Here is a 16,900-nt window from a genome sequence, read left to right on the forward strand (position 1 = left end):
CACATGCGGGTAAGATCGCGACCAACATTGGGGGCTGAGACGGTTCTTGATTCGCCAGCACCATGTCCGCTCGTGTGCCAAGTTTGGTTCTTAATGAGGGCCCAGCCAATAAGCGCCCTTGCGAAAGCCCCGTTCCTGGAGTGGTGCCCCGAAAACCCGTCCGCCTTCCGGAACTGAACTGGGATGGGATTTACCGTGTCTCTGTGACCTCTCCCAATTCTTCGCATCACCTCACTGACCTCGCAGTCACATCACTCGGCCAGCAGTGTCGCTTCTTGACGGCGCAGCTCAGCCCAGGGTATGAACCCGGCCGGACTCGAGTAATTCTTGATAGGAGTCCAAACACAAGGGACCGAGCTCGCAGGTCGGGATAGACGCGTGCTAGTGTAATGAGCGGCGTTAAGCAGAGTTTAACCGCCGTCCTTTCCTCCGTGGTTTCCACGTGGAGCGGACGCGTTCGGTTCGCCTTCCAGAAGGTCAACCCCTGTTCGGCCACCAGGGAGCCGCGAGTTTGATTTCGGAGTCAACATTGATGAGCTACCCCCGAAAGGTTGCTTCGCTTTCACTGCTCGAGCTGACTCTTTCGCCGCGCTACAGCATCGCTGCTGGTGTGTGGCCGGGGAGAGCGGCAGACATGTCTGTGCAGTGTCATCGGCAGTTGCCGACCGAAAGTCTCCGCTCGCTGCACCCCACGATCCAGCTGCCGCGAGGGCATACGACCCTGAGAACTGCTCTTCACCAATCCGCAAGCCTGCCGTCCGCTCCGCTGCCACATGGGGATTAGATTGCCTGCCCTACCTCAACGCCGAAGCTTGGGGCATCCTTTCGGACCCCAGAGTCGTGTTTATCATGGTGGTACTCGACGCACCCCGCTGTACAGCACATACTTCGGGACTGGGACCGCTTTTCCACAGCGTAACAAACTGTAACAGGTCAAGTCGGAATGCCGGACCTGAGTACTACTGGTCACCTCACCTGCTTTTGACGGTGAACTTCCCTACACCGGTCATTGTTCCCCAGCCCGCCCCATGCCAGGACCCTGACATTGTTTCAACGGCACTAAAGGACATCAGTTCAACCAATTCCGCGTTCGTGGCTCAGTGTTGGGGAAATCCGATCACTCCGACACCGTGGCCGCTGATAGTAACTATCGTGTGTTTACTTCCGCGCGGCGCGGAATGCACACAGGCCGCCTGCTCCGTGTCGATGGTTCCCGGTTGCCGGTTTGACCAGATGAATACTCCGACTGACGTGGGAACGCAGATGGCGATCATTGAGCGGGACGAAGCTTACAATTATCCCCGACCTGCAGCGTATCAACTATCAAGCAGGTACGGTGAGGTGACAACCCAGGCACGCCAGGTTAAAAGACAACGACGCGATCCGCAAGTCATTGCCATCAATGGCTTTACCACTAGCAGCGTCATCTATCTCCAATCCTGTTATTTGTCGGCGGTAGTGATCCCACGCAGCAACCTTCAACGATTACCAATAGCGTTAGCTGAAGTCAACGTCCCCGAATCCTGCAGTGCTCAGGTCGGGGGAGCGGAGAGGCTTCGCATATTACAACCACGTGCTGGGATGATTGACCGGTTGCGTGTTGCCACACCCCCAACATGTCTGATGCTAGCAGCGGCTTGACATAGACCGAACCAGACGCCGCTGTCTGTGACGGATCGTGGTGAGGCACCCGGCGATCTTATCAGTGGTAGCCTCCTGACTGGGTCGATGCATCAGAGGGTTGCATCGCCGGAAGTGGTGTGCGGTGCTAGATTGCTTTTGATTGTCGGGCAATATCTTGACATCGCCGCTATGCCTAATTTGAGGCGCCATGTACTGGCTCGGCCGCCTCAGACCGACGACATGGGCGCTCCTATGCCAACGACAGTGAAGTTAGAGGAGAGACACTTCGATTTATGGGGGCGTCCATGACAGAAGACTCGATAGCTGCCGCGGCAGATGGGAAGCACAGCACTTTACATGCTTTGCAAACGGTGGCAGCACCGCCTGGATAACCCTCGGCGATTCTCTGTCGGCTGATGATGGTGCGGACTGATCGGTCTCCCCGATATCGTGAACCAGCAGAACCTGGGCCGCTTAAAGATCAGCTTGGAAAGGTCAAGCGCCAGACGTAGCCAACCATTGGCGGCCGGAGTAACATTCGCAAGACCACGAGCATTCTTTTGCCCTCGCTGTTCGGAGGGTGAAGTCGGCAGTACCATACTTTGACTCCTTTAGCACGTTCGTCTCTGTCGCCCCTCGTTCTGAGGTGCCTACGGGAAGATGGCCTCGGCCCAATGCGGCAGCAGGCTCCGCCTGAAGTTCCAAGCTTCAACGGCACTTGTCAGATCTGCGAAGCTTAACGTCACGCGGGTTTGCGGGGAAAGAGAGTTGGGTGGTATTCCGGCGTCTTGGACAGCAAATCGCAAAGACGGGACATCTTGGGAGAACCCGCCACGGACGAGGCGTCACAATCGTTCTATTGCTATACACGCCGGTTCGGGAAGTTTTGGTGGCAATTTTCAGTCATCCTTGTGATACGAAGGGGTGGCAACTGGTAGCAAACACCGCTGAACGACACCTAGTACAGGGAAGCACTCTGCAAGCAGTTCCCATGACATGCGGCTAGAACGACTTCGATCCAGGTCATCTTTGAAGGCCAGGTATAGACTGCAAGCTGCCAGCAAGGCCGGTGGGCTTGCAACTCACTCCAGAGCTCACGTATTCACACAAGTGTGTGGCCATATGGCTCACAACCTCGCTAAGGTATTGTTGTCTTCGGGTGATATTCATCATCCCGGCTTTCAGGAACACAATCTCTATCCTTTTATAACATATTCGCAAGCTTGGCCGCATTTCACTTTTTCCTGCCTTTGGGTGGCTATAGTTGAGTGACGATGGCTCCAAGACGGTAGCCCAGGTTGATATACCAGCCGTGCTGGACTGACACAGTTTGTGTTTGAAGTCGGCCTGTGCCCTGCATATGTTGCCGTCGTTGTTCCCGTCAAACAACGGCAGCCAGAAGCCAAACGGGCAGGGTCTTCTTCCCCGCAATGATTCTCCGGGACGCGGCTATAACGTCATCAGATAGCCGGGCGATCAAACAGCGTTCATCTCGTCTGCCAGCGACGACCTATGCTGTCTCTACCTTACTTACACCGTCAGGGCTCTTCGAGACCGCAGCTTCTGGCTCTGCAAAAGCGCATCGGGACTGTGCATGACGAACACACTCCATGCTGAATTGCTTCCGTTTCAAGGGCCACATATCTTCCGATCTGACTGCCTCCAAGCTGTGGACAGCATGACGGTTACACACACAAGGTCTGTCCGATGTTCTGTACATCCGTTCTAGAAGCCCGCGAAGCTCATTTCCATCCTAGATCGTGGATAGTCTTTGTCCAGGGCCTGTGCAATCGATCATGCATGCGTTGGCCCTCGCTGGCCCGGCGAACGCTGCATCCTGCTCGCTATGACCCCAACCAGAACGGTAGTTTGAAGGCTCGTCTGGGGAAATAGGGGCATGAAAGCTTGGGGCCGGAAACGTTGTTCTCGGGCCTTTTTCACAGAAGACTCCGCGCCCATCTGGTGGGAGAGTCGTTGAGCTAACGGGTAGTCGAGTTCTATTCCCTTCGTGATGACCTGTCTCATTCGCCACCGCGGCTGATAAAAGGTCGAGAGTATCAGATACGTATCTACCTTGCTCGCTCTCTGCTTTCCCTAACAACCTCTGGCCACGTCCCATGCCAGCCACAGGAAAACGGTCCGTAGGGCGCAGCTGTGGCCTGAGCCGGCTGGCCGGCAAGCCATATAAGCAGTGATATTATCAGCCACTAGGCCTCTCCGAGCCGGTCAGGAACAAGCGGCTGGTAAATCAAGGTGAAGCTTTCTGTCGGCGAGGAAAACAAGGAGAGACACAGATACGAGATATATCCGTGTTTTGCAATTTTCCATCGTGCGTGCCTTCATCCGATCGTGGCCGTCGTCTGCGTTACCCTCTTCCCGTGGGCCGGCGGCCCAGAAAGATGGCACATCATGGTTAGCTAGCTAGACGGCGGGGCACCGCTCTATTGTCTCTGGACGCTGGCGGACGAGGTCTCCAAGGCTAACGGTGCACCGCTGGGCGTTTGAATGAGGAGGGGTCAGAAGCAAAGCCCTGTCGTCTGTCGTCTGATCTGATCTCGGAGAGGGCGATCCATGTCCTACCCCTACCATCATATTCTGATAACGTTGCACTGGTATGGTGATCTCTCTGCGACATACGCTTCTGTGATCTCTCTCTCACCTTCTCTCTCTCTGTCTCTCTCCGCACGCATTGCTGTCACCCTCCATTTTCTCTGACCACCCAACTTTCTCTTTCACTTTTCCCCTCCTTGGGAGGCCGGGTTCTCCTCCTGGGATGCACGCACGCGGATGTGAATGCAGCCACAGATGCCGAGCAATGCAAATGCGAGAGAGATCTGGGGCCCCGTCCCCGCCGTCTCTGGTCAGATCCGATCAGATCCGATCTGGTCTGATCGGATTGGATGCCCAAGTGCCACATGCTACACTTGGGATGACACCGCTGGAGTGAAGTGATGGACAGCAGGGTCAACTCTTTGGGTTTCTCTGAGGCTGGAAAGAGGATTCCATGCGTGGGCGGGTGGATGAGGCGAATGGGCATGGTCTCAGGTTGGGCCGGGGACAGGTGGGTGCCATGTCTTTTTGTTTTAGGTGCTTTATACGCTCTCGCCATCAAAGTTTCGAGAAAATTTCCCTCGGTTGGAGTTGGAGGACGAGGTACCATTGCCTTCTGGCCTCGGGGTTTCACGTACTCACACCCATCGCTGTCGTCGTCTCAGGGGGTGAAAAAATCAACTGGCTGACTTGACTGGCGTAAGGATGTCGGTGGGGCTTTGGCGAGGATATGGTTATTGTCAGTCACTCTTTTCCACTCTGCTGAATACAAAGCATCATTCAGTGATCAGCCCGCCGTTTCTGGCTCTCTAGGCTGTGTGTTTTGTTGTCTTCGCCGTGTCGGCTATGTAGGCGGATCGGAAGTTTGCTTCTGGCAACATGCGGTCCTGCTATCTCAATGACAGATCGAATTCGGGAGCCTGGCTCGTTACTGATAACGCTTACCTTACTTCCACAGTATATCCCATATCAGCCTGCCATCGCCTCATGTCAACCTTCAGGGTGTGAAGGGGGTAGTGGTCGAAGTCTTAGTAGAAGGTCCCTAGAGGATGGGTCAAACCCCGATGGGGGGAGACCAAGATACCATAACATCGAAGCACAGGGGTAGCATGTGCTCCCCAACGACGGATGTCAGGCGCTACTAAACAGTAACCCGAGCTATGGAGGCTACAAACAAATACTCCTACTACAAGGTCCGGTCCCCAATGCGCGGACTGGCATACTCATCTTCCTCGATAGCGCCAGGAATCAGGAGGTGCTTTCGTCTTCCATCTGCACGTCCACGCTTGAGTACTATCATATATCGTAGAAAGTATATACTACTAGTACTATCCAAACACACCACCAATATTAGTAATAGTCAGTCGTATTCAACCCGGGATCCACACCAGCTCAAGAACGCCATCCGTCTCCCTCATAGGCTTCACCACGCCCTTCTTCCCCTCCTTCGTCACCCACCTCTGGTCATCCTTCCTCCGGATATACACCTGCACAACGACCCCCTCCTCCCTCTTGTACTCGGCCTCCCGCAGCTCCCACGCAATCTTCTTCCCCGTGCCATGCAGCGACGCGCGCTGCGGCCCAAACATGTAATCGAAATTCCACCCTTTGTCCTCGTGGTGCGAGCAGAACGTGCGCTCGACCTGCTCCAGATCAATCCCATCCTCGTCCTCATCATCATCCTCATCATCATTATCATCATCGCCGTGGTCGAGTATCCCACCCCCCGGGTAATGCGCCACGCTATACCCATTGGCAATCACAAACCCATCCGCCGTCACAAACCGCTGATAGGGACAGTCCTCACCACACGCGTGCGCAATCTGTGCCGTAGCAAGCGGATAGGCCGTATGCCACAACCCCTCGCCGCCGCCCTGGAAGTGGTGCAGACTATACGGCTTGAAGCCGGCCTCATAGAAACCCGACGCATCGCCCGCCAGGTCCAGCTGCCACAGCTGGCGCAGCGGCGTCAGGCGCACGGCGCTGTTCTCGTAGATGCACTTGCGCAGCAGGATGTCGCCCTGCGGGCCCCACCCGGAGTCCGACTCCCTGATCTTCTGCCGGGTCCGGCACGTCGTGTGGACGACACTACCACTACTATTACGGGAGATGATCCGCGCGAGGGCGCGGCTGAGGAAGACGCCGCCGCCGCCGAAGGCTTGGGAGCCGTGCGTCGCGACCGAGGTCACGTCCTCGGAGAGCGTGCCGATGTAGAGCGGCTTGGTGTGGTCGTAGTGCTGTGCGAAGTGGGCCGCGAGGGAGTGGATGGCTGGGAAGAATGTGTCGTCATCGCAGAGGACGAACCACTTCCTGGTCTTGGCGGAGGACGAACTACTAGTACTACTAGTAGTAGTATCGTGCGAGAAGAGCAAAGGGACCAGGTTGAGGTAGCGCACCGCCATCTCCTTGTCGCGGCGGCTGTCCCATGCGCCGACCTCGGCGTCGATGCCCGCGTCGGCCAGGCGCTGCGTGACGTTGCGGAGCTCGGCGTCGGTGGCGTCCACCAGCCGGAGCAGCAGCTTGCCGCCGTTGGAGTGGCCCTGGCCGTCCGTCAGCCAGTGGGCCCATTCCGGGATGGTGGTGGGGTGGTCGGCCAGGCGCCGGACGGTCGTGGAGATGGCGAAGATGAAGTCGGAGAGGTCCACGTCGGCGGGGAAGGGCGACTGCGGAACCGAGACCTCCAGGGGGTCGGGGCATTTTTTCCCTGACGGGGGGAGGCCGCCTTCGTCGCCGGACAGTTGCAGGACTTGGAAGCTCTTATTGTCGTCGTCGGGCAGGAAGCGCTGCTCCAGGACAGTGTAGGACGGACGGCCGACGTCAGGCTTGCGGGTGAAGCGGATGTAGCGCTTAAGGTATTCGATCTCGTTGTCCAGCGCGTACCTGTCCCTGATCTCGCCAAGTCTGCGGATGTCCGGGTTGCAGTTCATGGCGTGCTGTGATTTTGGTGATGGTCCGGTGCCATTGGCGGGGATGGCGTGCTCGCCGCTGCCGCCCGGAGCCACGGCCGGCTTAACATCCCTCAGGTCGGACGTCTGGAGCACCAAATCCGAGACGATGATGGGCGGGGCCCGTGACGACAGCGCGACCACCTTCAGGTACAGGATCAAGACGATGAGCGCAATAGCGGCGAGTCTGAGCGCTCTGGCGAGCGGATTCGGGATGCTGCTGTTATTCGTAGCCCGCTGCACCAGCGCGGTCACTTTTCTCTTTACGTCCATGGTGAGCGGGAGTCCTCCAGAACGGGACGTCGTTCGTCGTAAGAGGTCTCTTTCTGCATTTCTATCACAGCAGTCTTCTTAGCCGCGCGTCCAAGCCACGGATACGGTGCCGACCGGGGAGTTTGGTTCGCTCGATGGGGCCCGAACGCGCGGTGGCTCACAACTCACGTTCCTTGCATATGCCAAGCAAGCCGGGCCGCGTTCCCCGCGGAACAGACCCGATTGACACTTCGGCACCGACATGTGCACCGGACTCCGCCCCTGTACACTATATATAAACCTTGCAACATAATAAACCTCTGATGTCACTGGATTGTATATCTGTAATGGTAGGTAGTCTTGAATGAAACTGGCTCTCCACCTTAGCCGCCAACACACTCAGCATCTCGACCGAAGACAACGAGGTCCTCGTCGGAGTGTAATGCAATGTCAAACTCATCCTCATGTCAACTCACACGAGGACGTGGCCAGAACCAGAGGGTACACGCCGGCTCCTTCCCCAAGCGCAGGGAGATCCTCAATCCCCAGCGACTGAGCGACAAACTCGCGGAAGGGGTTGAGCGCCGAGACATCGACATCGACATCGACATCGACCACGCTGTTTTTCTGGAGACGGAGGTGCCCCCCCTTCGGCGGCCCCGTCAGCGGTTGGTTACTCGCCCGCACCTGGTCGACGAACCGACAGATAAGCTCCCTACGATCGAGGGACTTAAGCGCGTTCGCACCGGCCAGTGCTCTCTGAGCCAGGGGGATGTTGTTGGCGTCCTCCACCTCCTTCTGCTGTGGCACAGCAGCCATCATCATGCACACCACTGTGCACAGCAGCTGGGTTGCTGGGATACCCAGCTGGGACTCGGTGTCGCTGGCCCAGGCAGGGGAGGACGAAGACGGAGGTAGACGCGAGTCCAGCCAGGTCTTCCAAAGCCCGCATAGGACGGTATAGACCGCGGAGCTGCGGTTGACGTTGGTGGCGCGGGTATCGGAGGCGATGGCAGGCATCTTGGGATCGCTCTTGAGCATGTCGATGCACCAGCTGAGGCACACAGGCAGGCAGAAGTCGGCATCAGGCCCCTCGCAAACAGCGGGCTGTTGGTCGACGAACTGCTGCAAAACAGTTGGGATGTCGACTTCTTGGCCTTCGAATTCTCGGTCTTCGACCTCCTCTTCTTCAGCCTTCCGGACCGCATTGTGCCACTCTAGTGCAGAGCTGAGGAGGATGTAGGCCGGTACGTCAAAGCGCAGCCCCTCTCGTGCGATGAGCGGCTCGAGGCGCCACGACCCCTGGTCGGCCTCGACGATGTCGTCGATAGTGTCCTGGATCTGTCCGAGGCACGCTATGGCGTCGGTATCGCATCTGTATGTCAGGGCGCAGAGGAGATCCTTGACAGTGGTCCTCCAAGAACCCTCGTCTTGTTCGTCTCTGCTCACTCCGATGTCGATGGTGTTCAACATCTGCCGGCAGCTTGCGGCTTGCTCCTGCGTCCGGGCGGCGCGAACACAGCTGACAACGTGCAGCAAAGTGTCATGAGCAGGTGGCATCCCATTCGTTGGCTCAGCCTCCCACAGCGCGGCGCCGATGTCGAAAGCATGGTGGGAATCTCCTAGGGCAAGCAGCATGTCGGCAAGCCAGCGGTGTCGAAGCCTGGAATCTGAGTCTTTCGCGGCTAGGTGCGCAAGGTAAGACACCGGCTTTTGTGTCAGGGGGAGACTAGCCTGAGGCGCAGAAGAGAGGGCTGACTGGCCAGCCGTCTTTGCAGCTTGACGTTCCCGAACAGCCGCCGAAGATTGCACGGGGTGGTTGTGATGAGGCAGGTTGTCACATTGAGGATGGTGTGCACCTGAGGATGCCACCGCAGAGCGGAGCTGCCTGCCGTTGGCCGGCTGCCCTTTGGGTCGTGGATGACCGGTGGCGTCCTGTCCCTCTGGTATACCCTTGTTATACTTCGTGACTCCCCAGACCTTGCGTATTCGATGGCTGAATTGGCGATTTCTGTAACGTGTGAGTCGACCCACGTTCCTCGGCAGCGACCATAAGACACTCACGTCGCCTTGAAGCTGTGCTTTCGCTCCATATATTCCTTGACCTTCTGGACGGAGTCTGTCTCGTACAGTTCCAGGATCGTATCCTTGTGCTTTTCCCATTCGTCTTCCTCGATCCTCCGCGCGTTTTGCCGTGTACCGTCTCGAAAGTTGTCCATATGCGCTCCAGAGGAACGAGGTTGTTGCTGATCGGCGTGGTTCGAGGCGATCAGCTACGTCGTCTTATAATCTGGCCACCAGGCGGTTCTGTTTTCAAAAAACCAGATGGAGACTTTCCCGGGTGCCCCTACCGATGGGGCGCGAACCAAACCGAAGTAAGCCTTGAGGAGAGCCTGAAGGCATCCGGTTGCCTTCATCCATTTTACACACCAAGCCATGATATACGGAGGTCATTCTCACTAGACCAGCGGCCTGCTCGCTGTTCCGGAGCTAGAAAACTAATGCATGGCGGGGTGAGCATTCAGCCCTACGTGTATTTTTGTCGGAGAGTCCCAGAACCACAGCACAAGACGCTTGACGCGTCTTTGGCCAGATTTCTGTCCCCATGGTTGCAGAAACCTGCGATAATAGGCTGAGATTCAGGGACAGAAGTATGAGCTTGGCGCAGTCAAGTGATGGGGCTGAGCAGGGTCAAAATACAATTAAGGTTCTAGACCACCTGCCGTGTCACGGTCTTGCGCTGGGACGACTGACGGCATTACCGGACTTATCTTCCACAAGTGCAGCTCGAGGACTTCCTCTAAGGCTTGCACAGCATATCACAGTAGTGATACCTGCATTGGACCTGGCACGTGGGCTGACAATGCTGCGTCCCGGGTCCCGGGTGACCCTGTGTGACAACAACAAGCACGCAAGGTTGAAACCCAGCCACATCAACATTGATGGCTGGAGAATTTGTGATCCCCAGTGGCTAGATCTCCCACTCAAAGACCAAAACAAGCACGAGCCCGAATATGCCGCCCGCCTCACTTAAGGCAGCTCGGGTATTTCGAGGCAACAGTCTCGGCGGCTGCCTGGTCTGGTTCATTGAAACAACTCGGTCAGTTCAATGTCAAGGCCGATGGAAGAGGAAGGAAGTAACTGGACCCGTCTTCCGTGGGAGAATTGGGAGGATGGTGGGGGGTAGCGCCGGCTGCATATCCTGTATGTACTATGTCCACGATGCCTGGGGCAGTGCTGAGCCGCTCAGTTCATTTGGTGTTTCAGTGCACCAGACGTCACATTTATTACCACCGTGATAAAATAGCAGGAAGAAAACAAACGCTGGGAGAATGCGAGCCACATCTCGATCACAAGCAGATCATTGAGATAAGTCGATTGAATGCCTGGTAGGAGGAGAAATACCGTCAAGAGAGGAGTGTATTTGCGGGTGGTTGCGTTGCCCCGGTGGTTTGAAGGATGGTTTCTCCCTTCAGAGAAGAAGTCAGGTCAAGTTAGGTCCAGATCGCCCTGGCATACCACTGTGCTTTCCAGTTCCATGTTAGGAAAGTCCAGCCTTGACTCCTTTCGTGGTTGTCATGTGCTTTTGTTGCAGGAACCATGACGTCACCCGTCCCTGTCAAGGTTCCCCGCTTCATATACCTTACTGCAGTGCAAGCATCTGTCAAGCACTCTGCCAAGTTGCATTTTTCTATGTAGGGGAGATGGATAGTGAGTAGCTTTCGGGTTTCTCATCAGTTAAAATAGGCAGTTCGAGATCGTTGGCTATCTAGAATTCTAGTATTATGGAAGCCCATCCCCAGGGTGAACGAAGCACGGAGAAGTTGAGACAGCTTCATGGCCTGTTCACCTTGACAGCCAAGCCGGCAAACTCCAACGCCCGGTTTGCTGCGGCAGAGCATCGTACGTCCATGTAAGACCAAGAGATGTGCGACAAGACTGTAGCCAATCGGCTGAGCATGTCGAACGCGTATTCCTTGCCTTCACGCTGCCGTTTTATGATCATCCACAAACCTGCAGAATGCAGAACCCTCTCGCCTCTTGCACCCGTCCCCATAAGTACTCACCCCGGGCCTGCGTCTAGAGTAGAAGCAGCCGCGCGGCCGTACACAGACTTCTGGATCATTACTTCGGCAATAAATTCCCATCTCGCTGCTATTACGACTTCTTGCATCTCCACCTAACTTCCAATAACGAAGAGGACAACTACCACAGCAAAACGCTAGAATGGATCGCTTCCATTCAAGTATGTGCTATTGCTATGGGCAGCGTACCGTGGTCACGGATCCGTTCCGCTGACTTGCTGCTAGTGAACCCCTTCGCCAGGAGGGACTCGCATAGCCCGAACTCGGTGACCACCTACAAGGTCCTGACGCTGCTCACCTGGCTGCTCTCGGTCATCGTCACCGTCTACTACGACATTGAGCCTCCCCAGGACGGCAAGTACCATGGCGGAACCATCTGGCACCAGAACTACCACCACTACTCGGGCTTTACCCTCAACTCGGTCATCACCTCCATCTACTGGTTCGTCACCAACCTCCTTCTGCTCCCCAAAACTCCCAGCTAACGCGGGTGCGTCTTGCGCTTGACAGGGCCGTCCTCTTCATCCTCCAGCTAGGCTACATCTCGCACCTCTTCTCATCCAAAGTCGAGTCGGTCAATGCGGCCTGCGCCGTAGGCAGCCGTACGTACACACACACCCCCCGTAATAAAATTTGAAGAAGAAAGGAAGGGAGACCTAACTTTGGGGATAATACCATGACAGACTTCATCGTCAACAACCTGCTGCACTTCGCCTTCGTCATGCTCTTCGTGCGCTCGCACTTCGTCTGGGCCGAGATCATGCTGCTGCTCAACTTCGCCAACCTGACCTCGCTCTACTTCCGCCACCACGCCTACCCGCGCTTCATCCACCTGCCGGCCGTGTCGGGCCCGCTGGCCTGGACCTTCGTGGCCATCTACTGGAACGGCGCGATCATGGTGCCGCACCACAACAGCCTGGTGGCGCGCGTCTTCGCGAATGTCTTTGCGTGGTCCATCCTGGGCTATGGCATGTTCTTCATCATCATCTACAAGGTAAGAAACCCCTTCCTTTTTCTGTATCAAGATGTACACGGGCGCTGACGGATATATATCGCAGGACTATACCATGGGCTTCGCGCTCAGCGTGCTCTCGGCCGCCCTGGGGGTCGCGCAGTTCTTCCGCCAGGTCATTGCCTTCCAGTGGATCTTTGCCTTCACCATCATGGCCGTGCTGTTTGTGTTCACCGTCATCGTGGCGGTGCCGGCGTGGGCTGGCCGGGAGCTGCCGTGGGGCGGCGCGGCCGAGAGGCGCCAGCCCGATGCGGAGAGGGCTCCGCTGCTTGGGGAGAACTAGGTCCGCTTGTGACCTGGGCGATACACGTGCAGGGGATGGAGGAAGGATACCTACACTATGTGTGTGGCATCTGCAAAAAAGTAACAGGGAACTGGTGGAAAGTGGCCCGGAGAAAGCAGGAGATTGCGGCTCGGCTCGGGTTTGCTAGCGTTTTGTGATGTCGGAACCGAAGGGATGAGATTGGTGTTGATGGGAGGAACTCATTCTACGGGTTCTCTTGGGATTCAGGCCTGCGGTAATCTCAGTTCACGATCAATGGGTAATCTGCTCTTGTGTGCGATGACGTGGATGGTCAGCTTGTCTTAACAGATGCAAGGGCTTATCGATAATCAGCTGAACATATGGCGTTACCTCCTAGTTTAGCCCCAGTCCAATTAACTTCTCTCTAACCTCGACCATCATCAGCTCATACAGCCTCAACTTCTTAAAAATAAAATACAACCCAAACCCCTATTAATAAACAAACTCATCCCAACACACACTCACTACTAGTAGAGCCAAATGCCGCCACCACTACCCTTCCCCTACCCGCTCCGCATCGGCACCGACCTCTGCCGCATCTCGCGCATCCAGCGCATCCTGCAGGGCAAGAACGGCCCGCGCTTCATCCACCGCGTCCTGGCGCCCGAAGAGCTGGTGCACGTGCGCCCCGTCATGCGCGCAGTGCTTGACGACGCGGTCAGGGGGAGTGTTGCAAAGGCGGCGGCTGGTTCTGCGGGAGGGACCGGGGTGAGGCGACCGATATCGCCCACCACTCGGGAACGGGAATTATGGGGCAGGGAATGGGAAGGTGGCGGGAAGCTGGAGGTTCCAGAGGAGGAGCAGCACCGTCATGATGAGTCTTACCTGCAGGGGGAAAGGAAGAGGGATGGGTTATCAGGGGAGGAGGGGGAGGAGGGAGGGTTCGGGTTGTACAAATCCGCGGCTACTTTCTTGGCCGGGAGGTGCGTCCATTCTATAACTTAGAGGCGGCCCTAGAAAAGCACCGAACATCTGACCTGGGTGGTACGATGTTAGATGGGCAGCGAAAGAGGCCGCGTTCAAGGCGCATCCGCACCTGAGGCTAGGCTTCCACGACGTGCTCATCCTGTCGCCTGCGGAGATGGAAGCGCAGACCGGGGACCAGCCGCTCCAGCAACAGGCGTGGCAAGCTAAGGGTGCGCCTGTGGCGGTGATTAAGCCGGGTGAAGGGAGGAGGGACCAGATCGCCATGGTCAGCATCACTCATGATGGTAACTACGCGAGTGCGGTGTGCATCGGGTTTGAGTCTGGTCAGGAGGGACGGGAGAGGGAGCAGAGAAGCGGTTGGTTCCCACGGCTTTCTCGACTATGGTTATGATTCTGAAGGGAACGGTGGCAGGAAGGTTGGGAGGAGGTTGGCTAGTTGTGGGCTGGCGTCTGCTTGAGCAGCGATGATACCCTTTGGGAGAGTGCAGTGTAAGGAGACTTATCCCACTGCACTGTAGAAGGCAGTTTATGTCTGTTTAGACAAGGGTGGACGAAGCGCTTGGGGGTTGCGACGCTTGGTTAACAATCATTGAATGATGAGGGGGATATACAGAAAAAAAATTAAGGCCGATCGCGATGGGACTCGAACCCACAACCTCAGTCTGATTCTCCCAGTAATAGGAGGACCACACGCTACCGTTGCGCCACGCGACCAAGCAACTGGAATTGACTTCTGGATTGGCAATTGCTCTTCATAAGCAATCTCATAGCTTCCCTGAAATGCCCTCATCACCCAGAAACATCACGATGCCGTGAACGCGATGAATCCACACTCCAACTCTCTCCCAAAGGATACAGTCATCAGTATGACTCAAGTAGATGCCCTAACACGGGCTGGCATGGCTTGGTTGTCTCCCATCGCAAACTCAGCGTCCACTTCCGCCGCCACAGCAGCGAGAGCCTCCGCAGCATCCTCCTGCTCTTCGGGACCCGCATCCGCACCATTGGACTTCGAACCAGAACCCACCGGCGCTGCACCGGGCGCCCCTCCCCCTTCACCGCCAACCTCCCTGCCGTTGGCGGCTCTCGTGATACTTCCTGGCACGAACATCCTATAGGAGCAAGACAATGTGCGCGGTCCTTGTATGTCTTTGACTCTCTTCCAGGTCAAGATGCCCGGACCTGCTGGAGTATTTATATAGCACTTAGACGTATGTAATTAGGTCACTTTGGTGTGAATTATCCCCTGTTGTCTCGTTTATTATCTCTTTGTCTCTTCCGTCGACTTTCTATTGTCTTTCCCGTCGTCACCTCTGTCATCACTCTTATGTGTTCTTCCGTTGTGAATTCCGTGGTCTTTTCCACGGTGTAGTCGTTTCCGTGGTTGTTTCCGTGGTCGTTTCTATAGCGGTTTCCAAAGTCATTCTATATATATATGTAGCCTTTTCTGTAAGCATGCTGCCCCTAAGCGCTGAATCCCCCACGGGCCTAGATATCTTGGTTAGGAAAACTCGTCACGGAGCAATGATCTCACCTCCCCTTGTGCGAGCTCACAATAGCGAAGCATTTTCACCACCCTGTCGCATGGTCCTTGCTGTCACGTCTAGTGATCCCGTTGAGTGACAATGGCCAGAGAATCGGATCGCCAAGCACTAAGTAAACGGAGCCCCTGACGCCGATGGGAGGGCAGTAAGCAGGTAGTTGTTCTCGCCAGCAGGACAGGAACCGCCAAGAACGGAAGTAAACAAAGCCCCTGACGCCGACGAGAGGGCGGTAAGCAAGTAGTTGTTCTTGCCAGTAGGACAAGAACCATCAAGAATGGAAGTAAACAAACCCCCTGACGGCGATGAAGTGCCAGTCCTACATTTAGCCATACTCTCCAGGTTGACGACGTGCTGTTATCGCTTATCGGCCTTCGGGCGCGAGTCCATTCGTGATGCCGTTCACTTGGTCCCAGGACCGCAGCGAGGTGCACCATCGTTCCAGAGGACGAAACCGCGCCTGTAACGCGTCGTGGCCAACATCTGTGTGCCATTTCATTTTGGTTCCTCTTCCTGTGTGCAGGTCTGGTGCACTTTCCACTCTCAAACCACGACCAAATTCCATCCGAACCTTCTCTTCTTCACCTACATCTTCGTCTTCAACTACACCGTCTTCATAACGTTCTTCTCATATTCATCTCCTCAACCACAAAGCTCCCAAGTCCGACCAGGTGAGTTGGCCATCCCTGCGGCTTTTCCTGTGGCTGCCCAGCGCTTCACCGTACTCTTCTTTCCTTCTTCCACCTTGGCCACCAAGTCTCCATGTTCAAACAGACCGACCAGCCATCTCCCCGGCTTCAAGCCTTCCTCTGACTGTTCAGCCCTTCACCGCGCTCCTCTCTTCTTCATCCACCCTGACCCCAAGCTTCCACGTCCGGCTTGGCCAATTGATCATCGATCGAGGCGTCGGCAGGACCTTCCTTCTTCATCTCTCCTCCCCTTTACCTCGCGGGCGCCTCGCTCTGGCAGCAGAAAGATATCGGCCCTTTGAATTCACGCCAGCAGTGCAACTAAGCTTCTGAAGCGCATCACAGTTTCTTCTTCCTCCGCGGGCCCCGGGGACATCGCGGCCCTCCTGTCGCGCCAGCGAGGCGAGCAACCTTCCAACTCCCACCACATCTTCCCTCTGTTGGCGCCAAAGATATCGGGCCTTAGAGAGTCGCGTCAGGGCCGCGATCAGCGCGCCGGCTTCCATCACATCTTTTGCTCTCTCGGTAAGTGCCTTTTCGCTTCAGAAATAACCATCAACCTTTTACGCCCGGGACGAGGCAGTACTTTCTTCTCACTCCCAACCACTTCCTCTCCACGTGCTTCTCTTCTCGCACTTAGAGTTATTGGCTCTTCGCACCATCGCGGGGCTTCGTTTTTGATTCCCAACCCGTACCACGTCTTCTCTTCTCTTCCTCCGTGGGTGTCAAAAGATATTGACCTTTCCTCACAGCAGCAGCAAGGCGCGTTCTTCTCTTCCAACCACGGTTCTTTCGCTGTGAGCGCCTCTCTCTCTCTCGCGTTCAGAAAGATATCGACCGTTCAGAAGAGCACAAGCTTCCTTCGAGTTCAATCGCGCCTCTTCCTCTGCAGGCACAAAAGACATCGGCCATTCTTTGCGCCAGCGGTAAGGTTTCTTCGAGTTCTTATCGCGGCCTCCTTTCTCTGTGGGC

The 16,900-nt window shown here is 56.1% G+C and overlaps 5 protein-coding genes and 1 non-coding gene across 6 annotated transcripts; 3 read left to right on the top strand and 3 right to left on the bottom strand.

The window, feature by feature from the left end:
• The first annotated feature begins 627 nt into the window (after positions 1–627).
• B0T15DRAFT_181434 (uncharacterized protein) lies at positions 628–1,837 on the top strand. Its single transcript, XM_062862315.1, has 2 exons — positions 628–1,681; positions 1,738–1,837. Exon 1 carries the CDS (start codon positions 850–852, stop codon positions 1,639–1,641), a length of 792 nt encoding a protein of 263 aa, XP_062723309.1. The 5' UTR covers positions 628–849; the 3' UTR covers positions 1,642–1,681; positions 1,738–1,837.
• Positions 1,838–5,412: 3,575 nt separating this feature from the next.
• On the bottom strand, positions 5,413–7,612 carry B0T15DRAFT_181507 (uncharacterized protein). Its single transcript, XM_062862317.1, has one exon. It carries the CDS (start codon positions 7,389–7,391, stop codon positions 5,544–5,546), a length of 1,848 nt encoding a protein of 615 aa, XP_062723310.1. The 5' UTR covers positions 7,392–7,612; the 3' UTR covers positions 5,413–5,543.
• A 220-nt stretch (positions 7,613–7,832) lies between these two features.
• Positions 7,833–9,589, bottom strand: B0T15DRAFT_493005 (uncharacterized protein; the record flags this gene model as incomplete). Its single annotated transcript, XM_062866905.1, has 2 exons — positions 7,833–9,381; positions 9,435–9,589. The coding sequence occupies 2 exons, from the start codon at positions 9,587–9,589 to the stop codon at positions 7,833–7,835; spliced, it is 1,704 nt and encodes a 567-aa protein (XP_062723311.1).
• Positions 9,590–11,452: 1,863 nt separating this feature from the next.
• Positions 11,453–13,001, top strand: B0T15DRAFT_181489 (uncharacterized protein). Its single transcript, XM_062862316.1, has 4 exons — positions 11,453–11,897; positions 11,966–12,057; positions 12,139–12,449; positions 12,514–13,001. Exons 1-4 carry the CDS (start codon positions 11,632–11,634, stop codon positions 12,748–12,750), a joined length of 906 nt encoding a protein of 301 aa, XP_062723312.1. The 5' UTR covers positions 11,453–11,631; the 3' UTR covers positions 12,751–13,001.
• Positions 13,002–13,075: 74 nt separating this feature from the next.
• On the top strand, positions 13,076–14,162 carry B0T15DRAFT_181636 (uncharacterized protein). Its single transcript, XM_062862318.1, has 2 exons — positions 13,076–13,694; positions 13,768–14,162. Exons 1-2 carry the CDS (start codon positions 13,252–13,254, stop codon positions 14,087–14,089), a joined length of 765 nt encoding a protein of 254 aa, XP_062723313.1. The 5' UTR covers positions 13,076–13,251; the 3' UTR covers positions 14,090–14,162.
• A 164-nt stretch (positions 14,163–14,326) lies between these two features.
• B0T15DRAFT_t94 lies at positions 14,327–14,412 on the bottom strand. Its single transcript has one exon. It is a non-coding gene; the product is annotated as a tRNA-Arg (tRNA).
• Between the last annotated feature and the right edge of the window lie 2,488 nt (positions 14,413–16,900).

The sequence above is a fragment of the Chaetomium strumarium genome, assembly GCF_033439665.1.
Source record: "Chaetomium strumarium strain CBS 333.67 chromosome Unknown B0T15scaffold_3, whole genome shotgun sequence".
Taxonomy (NCBI): domain Eukaryota; kingdom Fungi; phylum Ascomycota; class Sordariomycetes; order Sordariales; family Chaetomiaceae; genus Chaetomium; species Chaetomium strumarium.

Excerpts from the sequence above, each read along its gene's own strand:
- B0T15DRAFT_181434 (XM_062862315.1), top strand. The coding sequence starts at position 850 with ATGGTGGTACTCGACGCACCCCGCTGTACAGCACATACTTCGGGACTG.
- B0T15DRAFT_181507 (XM_062862317.1), bottom strand. The coding sequence starts at position 7,391 with ATGGACGTAAAGAGAAAAGTGACCGCGCTGGTGCAGCGGGCTACGAAT.
- B0T15DRAFT_181489 (XM_062862316.1), top strand. The coding sequence starts at position 11,632 with ATGGGCAGCGTACCGTGGTCACGGATCCGTTCCGCTGACTTGCTGCTA. Across the intron at positions 11,898-11,965 it reads GTCATCACCTCCATCTACTG|GGCCGTCCTCTTCATCCTCC; the intron begins GTTCGTCACCAA and ends TGCGCTTGACAG. Across the intron at positions 12,450-12,513 it reads TCTTCATCATCATCTACAAG|GACTATACCATGGGCTTCGC; the intron begins GTAAGAAACCCC and ends TATATATCGCAG.
- B0T15DRAFT_181636 (XM_062862318.1), top strand. The coding sequence starts at position 13,252 with ATGCCGCCACCACTACCCTTCCCCTACCCGCTCCGCATCGGCACCGAC. Across the intron at positions 13,695-13,767 it reads GCTACTTTCTTGGCCGGGAG|ATGGGCAGCGAAAGAGGCCG; the intron begins GTGCGTCCATTC and ends GTACGATGTTAG.